A 7,343-nucleotide genomic window follows, 5' to 3' on the forward strand; every position below is an offset into this window, starting at 1 on the left:
GGAAGTCTTGGCTCAGGTGAGCAGGCATGGGTATGGTGTGCCTGTACCATATGTAAGATAGAGCAGTTCCAAGGGAAAATTGTTTTAGCTGCTCTGGCTCCTGACCACAGGGAAAGCACTTCAAGTGCAGAGCACTAGAAGCATGCTGCTTGTGAGGCACATTCCCCACAGGACACACAATGTAAACTTTGTTTTCTGGTCTGTGTGGCAGAGACTGGTGGGGTAGAGTGTCATCAGCTCTCAGGATTGCAGGTCAGGGAAGATGATTGCAGAGCCTGTGAGACAAGAGGAAAAGAACGGAGACTCTATAATGGATTTGAAATACGCTGGAGGGAAAGGGGATGTATTCATGTACTAGGAACAGACAGGGTGGGATTTAGATTAGATATTGCAAAGTTCTTAGTGATGGAAAGCCATTGGGGGCACAGCTTGCATGGCTGGTGGGGTGAAAGGTTAACAGCCTCTCTGTCCTCAGGTCTGGAGAGAATAGGACAACCATGCACAAGTGTTATACCTTCCTAATCTTCATGGTCTTGCTGCTGCCGTCACTGGGCCTGAGCAGGTAGGGGTTGTGGAAAGGAAAGGCAAATACAGAGATGTGGAGCACAGGGAGGGTTGAGTTGCACCCCTTATTGTTTTTTTTACAGCATTCTTTCCTCACTGCACTGTTGCCCAGGTCACCATCCCCTTGGGAGACCGGTGTTTAATTTTAGTTGAGGGGGAACAGGCCAGACCATACATGACTGGATCTCTAGGACTTTATTGATTCAATCTGCAAATACATTGACATGTGCCATGGTATTAGAAATAATGCAGCAAAGGTTGGCTAGATGGTAGATGAGTATATGTGAAAAGTCTGCTTGATACAAAGGAGGCATTCTCCAGCTCTGTGCTCAGTGTGCAGTCAAAATTTTGCACAAAACTAGTGAATTCCCGCTATAAGCCAGAACTTGAATAGGTTGCGCTGCTTGGCTGGGTGGGATAGTGTGGGTACAGAAATGCTCATCTGTTTGGGTGTATGCCTCAAATCTTCCTCAGTTTATAGAATTCCCCTGTGGGAAACATTGATGCATCCATCACCTGCCAGCCATTGGTGTGGGCTCTAGCACTGAACAGGGGCCAAGTAGGGGAAGAGTGTGACGAGGAAAAAACTGAGGAGTGGGTGGGGGACAAGGAACTCTAATTGTGCTAGTTCATTCTTTACACATTTTGGGGCCAGGGATCTTTAAGATCTCTTCCAACCCAAGCCATTCTGTGATATTATTGTAGACAATAATTCTACACCCCACCTAAATTCTGTATTTGAGATATCCAGCCCCTCAGTGGTGATGTCAGGCAGCTCCTGAGAATAGACAAACCCTCTGATAGTGACAGAAGAATAGTCCTTCATCCCATTGGGTGACTACATGCTTGCAACACAAATTTAAAAAGCCTTGTTGCATGTAAAATTTCATCTTGGGCAGGTAAATGCTCTCAGAAGATTTGTATTTTGACCACAAAACAGACCGCACTTCCTTCTGAGGAGCTGATCCCCCTGCTGTTGCCTGTTGAACTCTGTATTCCACCAGTGCCAGAGGATTGGATGGTTTTATATAAAAAAATCAAAATTGAGGAAAATGGGATTTGTTTCTTCTAAGGGATTTTTTATATCTCTTGTTGGAGGGTACCTTGTACCTAACCAGTTTCTTCTGCAGAATCAGTCATCTGTTCCTTACGTGGATGTTGTGCCCAAATAGAGGAGAGAGGAAAAATATTGATAGGATCAGGGTAAAGGGATAAGAACACACATGAAAGGGAAGCTTTACGTCCCTTTTTGGGTATTGCATTGTTTTGTTCTGGTTTTTTCCTATATCCAGTTTACATACTTGCTGGTGACACACTCCAGCAGGGAACAAAACGGTCTATGGTCAGAGCTTTGGATCCTTCTAGAGCAGCTACAACATATGTGCATTTTTGTCTGCTGCTGCTTCTGATGGTTCATCTTCTTGCCTTCTTCCCCCACAGCTTGGATGTATTTTTCCGCTGGTTGTTTGACAAAAAGTTCCTTGCTGAAGCTGCTGTGCGATTTGAGTAAGTGGAGTTGAGCAAAAAAGGCGTTGTTTTACAATGGGAGGTGGTTCTTGTCGGCATCCAAAGGTTGTGGGGGCTCCCAGCTACTGCCCTGCAAGGAGGGAGCACCCTGTGCAGGCTGCTCTTGCTGCATCTCCCCAGGTGTGTGTTCCTGCCAGACAATGGGGCTTTCTTTGTCAACTATGTTATCGCCTCTGCCTTCATCGGGAATGCCATGGACCTGCTGCGCATCCCTGGTTTGCTCATGTACATGATACGCCTCTGCCTGGCCCGCTCGGCGGCCGAGCGGAGGAACGTCAAACGAGTATGTAGCGGGGCTGAGGGAGGGGACTGCTGTGATGGGACCCCAATGGGGCTTGCCCAGTTCTGTGTATAGAGCTGGGTATGTTGCACATACCCACTCAGCTTTCAGGGTCTTTCTGCTGATGGGTCTCCATTCCCTCCTGCAGCACCAGGCCTATGAGTTCCAGTTTGGGGCTGCTTACGCTTGGATGATGTGTGTCTTCACTGTAGTCATGACATACAGCATCACCTGCCCCATCATCGTCCCTTTTGGTAAGCAATACCCCTCTGCCTCCCTGTGCCAGAAGTGGAGGGGAGGCAAGAAGGCTGATGTGGGAGAGGTACTCCCTATCAGTCTAGCAAAGAGGCTGATGCCCCACTCATCTGGCTTTCTTCCCCTTCTCCCAGGGCTCATGTACATGCTGCTTAAGCACCTGGTGGACCGATACAACCTGTATTATGCTTACTTGCCTGCCAAGCTGGACAAGAAGATCCATTCAGGGGCTGTGAATCAGGTAGTGGCAGCCCCCATCCTCTGCCTCTTCTGGCTTCTCTTCTTCTCCACAGTGCGCACAGGTGAGCACTGCACTCGGATGCCAGTCCTTAACCTCCTGCTGAGCCACTTCCCTGCCCAGGCTCTGATCCTGGCAGCCTCCAGCCACAAAGCACAGTCACAGTCCTTTTGACACTGCCACTTTGGTTTTCCTTCGCCCCAGGGTTCCTGGCACCCACTTCCATGTTCACCTTTGTGGTCCTCGTAATCACCATTGTGATCTGCCTGTGTCACGTCTGCTTTGGGCATTTCAAATACCTCAGTGCTCACAACTACAAGGTGAGGCAGAATGGGTTGGGTGGGGGACCCTTCTCCTTGGTAGCACAGCTCAACCACAAAACAGCAGGGGCTCTAGGGGAGGTCCCAGCCTGCTCTTCAGCATAGCCTGTCAGCCCTGACTTCATGGAGGGGATAGTCCTGAGGCTGTCTCTACTGCTTCTGAGGTGGGACAACAAGTACATTGCCCTGGCTCTCTCAATTTCTCCTTTTCTCTCCAGATTGACCACACAGAAGTGGATGCCATGGACAACAGGCAGAACGGGAGACCTGCTACCAATCTGCCTGCTCCCAAATCAGCTGTGAGTCACTATCCCCACCTCTGTGCCCTGGCACACTCCTTACCTGAGTCTGGAAAGGGGGAGGTAACTCCCTGCGTACCTCACTCCTCACTTCTCATTTTTCTGAGTCAGCACGTGGATCCTCCCAGTGAGGGTGAGAGGCAACTCTTGGGCACTGCGCCCCTCACCTGCTCTGGGTGATGAAGTGTAACCCCCACACACACACCTCTTTCCCGCTGCTCCTCAGATGCTGTGCATTTACTTTCCGTCTCTCTTTCTGCTGGGACAGTGAATCCAGCTGGGTCAGTCTCCCTTCTCATTCTACATCTTTGCGCGCTTGCACGTCAGCAGAGGCTGTCACCCACCAGGCTTGTCCTAGTGCCAACACAAAGGTGTCTCCATGGACATTGCCTTGAAGGCCGTGGAAGTGCTTTGGGGACTCTTCTCTCCCCTGTCCAACACTCTGAGACCCCCAGAGGCAGTTCTCAGAACTTCACCTTGGCTCAACTGGCTCACTCCAACTGCTTCCTTCCATAAGGTTTTTGTATTGGGAATCTACGCAGGGCTGCAGAGATGGGGTAAAGCAGAGCCTCCTGTTTCCACAAGAGAGCAGGGCTGGGGTGTGCATAATCCAGGCTCCTTCCTAGTCTCCAGACACCTAAGTGCAGCAACACTTTGCCAAAAGGAGAATCCCTATAAGAGGCAGGCAGTGCTTCAAGGACACATCTACTAGCAAAAAAGGGAATGCAGTCTTCCAGTTCACAGGGGCTCCAAAGAGCCTGAGAAGCCACATTCTTTCCCACCCCAGGTGCCCTGTCCCAGAATGCTGGGGTTTGAAACACATCTAGTGTTTCAGGGCCAAGCCCCACTCTTACACCTTTCCTGGTATATTCCATGGAGTCTGGTTGCTTCCTTTCCCTCCCAGCATATCCCCACGCTCAGCCTCATGCATGGTGCTTAGTGTGTTGTGCTCTGCTTCCTGGAGAAGTTTCTCAGACTCATGTGTGTTTCTACTCTCTCCCATGCCTGGCCCTGACAGAAGTACATCGCCCAAGTGCTGCAGGACTCCTCACCAGAGGGCGAAGCAACAGAGTCAGAGGAGCAGGGATCACAGGATGAGGAGCTCATCAATGCAGATGGCATGAATGACACAGATTTCCAGTCGTGTGAGGACAGCCTGATAGAGAATGAGATCCACCAGTAGGGACCTCAAAGGGTGGGAGGGGAAGGAGGCCCAGCAGCAGGGCAGGCTGTGTGCACAGAGACCTGGGAAGAGGTACCTGAGGGTGCTGGCTACTGCCCTCACCCTCCCGCCCCCAGGGCCGCTGCCTTCAGTGAGGGCAGGGGCCCTGCTGCAAGCTCTCCATCTCCCTGCCCCTCCACCCCTGCGCCAGCCTGGCTGCTCGGCAGGCATGCTCTTTACTAGCTACCTTCTTCAACACATCTCTGGACCCCAGACTCCCAGAGGCTGGGGAGGAGGGGGACCATAACCCCCTGCGGTGCTGCCCTGGACCTGCAGGGAGGAGGAAAGCTGAGTGCTTTTTGGGAAGGGGCAGAAGGGGAACATTTGGGGTCTTCTGAGCAGGCAACTGTATCCCCTGTCTTGCTGGTGGGAAACACTAATAATTTATTAGATTTACAAGAAGGTGATAAATTAAAAACTTCAGTCAGTCCATTGGAAACCCCACCCAGGGACGGGTTGGCTTTTGTTGCACCTTCTGTTCCTGTGTGTGCCCTTTCTCAACTGCTTCCAGCATCCAGTTGGTGTGGCATCCCAGGGGCCTGTCCAGGTGCAGGGGTGGTGACAGCCTTCCCCCTCACCACAGGGATGGTGACAGTGACAGCCTGGCTTTGCGATCAAGGGTGGCATCATGCTGGGGAAGGGGCACTGGGTTGGCATGAGCCAGACAGGCCCTTGCAGGGTGAGGGGTGCTGAGGGCATTTCTCATGAGCAGGAGGCGGCGCAGGCAGCCTCTCCACCAGGGGCACAGGCAGGGGTTTGCAGCATCGTTTAAAGTGGCATTTTACTTTGCACATTTTACTCCACTTTCAAACAAATCAAGCAGGGTCAGGCTTGGGGGTGGGGGGGGTGTTGTATGGGGGTCTCCTGGGTGCCAGGGAGATGGAAGAAAGGGTCTTAGGCTACAGGTCCTCAACACCCTGCAAGATCAGCACTGCTTGGTTGCAGTGAGGCCCCATGGGCTTCCTTCCCCAAGCTGTTGCAGGGTCTTCCCCAGCTGAGGTGGTCAGAGAAGGAGGAAGCCCTTGGGAGAGCAGCCCCTAGGAGCTGTCTCCAGCCAAGACCACCATCTTCAGGAGCACAAACACCTCATGGGGCTGTGCTGCTTTTCTTCACCTGCCCTGACTGATGTAGGCTCCCCTGCCTGAGAGGGGGGTTGTTCCTCCCCTACCTCTTGCCCTTGCCCTCCTCCCTGTTGATAGCTCTGTCCCAGTGGCAGGCAGGGAACAGGATGGGTGGGAGAGGTGGACTGGAGCCCCTGGCACATGGAAGAAGGACTGACCCTGTTTAAAGACACTTTGTGAGGAGGTTTCTGGTCAGTATCAGTTGCCCTCAATTGCTTCCCCCCTCCCCTTGTGTAAAATATAAAGGAAAATAATAAATCCCTCTACTATTTAGCTATATTTATTTCCCTTAAGCCCTGCCACCATCCTGTTTGGTGCTCATTACGGACACGATCACCCTCCCTTTGCCTGTCATCTGTGGGCACTGCACCAGCTCCCTGGGGCTGTGCCCTCCAGGGCCTGAGAGGCCAGGTGAAAGGGGAATCACCCGTGCTGGCCCTAGAGCTCCAAGCACTTTAATCAACCAGAAGTGAAGTGTCAGCCCTGCCCACCTCAGCTGCCAGGAATGGTGGTTACATGTCTTTTCTCCCCTGTGCCTCCCACTAGAAGAAAGGAGTCAGACCCACAGAGAGCAGATGGGGGCTGCTTCAGAGAGGACATAGCTGCCTTTCCTGTACGAGACCTCTATAGGAATCCCAGGCCTGGAGAAAAGGGTGGATGGAACAGAAGAGATGTGGGTCTTCAGTGCATGGGGAGGGCAGGCCACACCAGCTTCCAGGGCTTGGTTTGGGCTGGAGAAATGGGTCTGAAGGGGCATGCGGAGAGTTGCCCATCCCCTCCAGGTAGTGGCTAGGAATGAAATGAGCATGTGAGCTGAGAGTTTCCAGTCCGCTTGCAGGCTGGGACAGGAGCGATGGTGATCCTGTTTCCCTATTCTTGCACCTACCTACTGCCCTTGCTTCTGGTCCAGCAGGTGGGCTGGGATGCTGTGGTCTCTGTAGGTATGGCCATGCTCTGGGGCTGCCACTGCAGCTGTCAGGGCCCTGCCCACAGAGAGCTGTGTGTTCTGAGTGGCACTGTCTGTGTAGAGATGTGTATAATACCCTGTATATATTTGTGTACAAAAGAAAAAAGAAAAAAATTAGCTATTGTTTGTGCAGTCTTTTCTTTGTGGAGTGGGTTGGGGGCTGGGACCTGGGAGGAGAGTACCCCAGCTGCTGCAGGGCTGCAGGAGCATCCGTGGTACAAAAGGAGGAGTGGGGAGTAGTGTGAACACAAGCCCTGCCCTGCTGCCAGGAACTCAGCCATGGCTCACAGGCTCTCTCTCACAGTATGAATGTTCCCTCTGACTTGCAGAGGCATTAGAGACTTTGCTGCTAAAACTAAGTAGATAGGCTGCTGTGTGCACTGAGGTTTGAGAATGATGTGGTAGGGGAGTTTCAGTGGTAGCCTCATGCCACACGTCAGCACACCTCTACTGTTGTAATAGGAAGTTACATAGCCACTCCTGCCATATCCATCCAAACTCTGGACACCTGGTTTGGGTGGATAGCTAAAGCCTTTGGGAAAGCGTGAGA

The 7,343-nt window shown here is 52.1% G+C and overlaps 1 protein-coding gene and 1 long non-coding RNA gene across 3 annotated transcripts in view; both read left to right on the forward strand.

Annotated features, from left to right (window-relative positions):
* The window catches only part of TMEM63B (transmembrane protein 63B), a 47,084-nt gene extending 41,935 nt beyond the window's left edge, over nt 1-5,149 (forward strand). For both annotated transcript variants that reach the window (XM_086878272.1, XM_086878271.1), the window contains 8 exons: nt 476-562; nt 2,005-2,070; nt 2,212-2,374; nt 2,520-2,625; nt 2,761-2,928; nt 3,069-3,184; nt 3,403-3,483; nt 4,502-5,149. In XM_086878272.1, the coding sequence (XP_086734398.1) occupies nt 476-562; nt 2,005-2,070; nt 2,212-2,374; nt 2,520-2,625; nt 2,761-2,928; nt 3,069-3,184; nt 3,403-3,483; nt 4,502-4,666 (952 nt within the window). In that variant the 3' untranslated portion in view covers nt 4,667-5,149. The remainder of the gene's footprint in view (nt 1-475; nt 563-2,004; nt 2,071-2,211; nt 2,375-2,519; nt 2,626-2,760; nt 2,929-3,068; nt 3,185-3,402; nt 3,484-4,501) is intronic.
* On the forward strand, nt 3,537-3,807 carry LOC147654966 (uncharacterized). The gene is made up of 2 exons (XR_015283584.1): nt 3,537-3,616; nt 3,710-3,807. It is a non-coding gene; the product is annotated as an uncharacterized LOC147654966 (long non-coding RNA).
* Nucleotides 5,150-7,343: the final 2,194 nt, after the last annotated feature.

Source organism: Cyanistes caeruleus, chromosome 2 (assembly GCF_971803275.1).
Source record: "Cyanistes caeruleus chromosome 2, bCyaCae1.hap1.1, whole genome shotgun sequence".
Taxonomy (NCBI): domain Eukaryota; kingdom Metazoa; phylum Chordata; class Aves; order Passeriformes; family Paridae; genus Cyanistes; species Cyanistes caeruleus.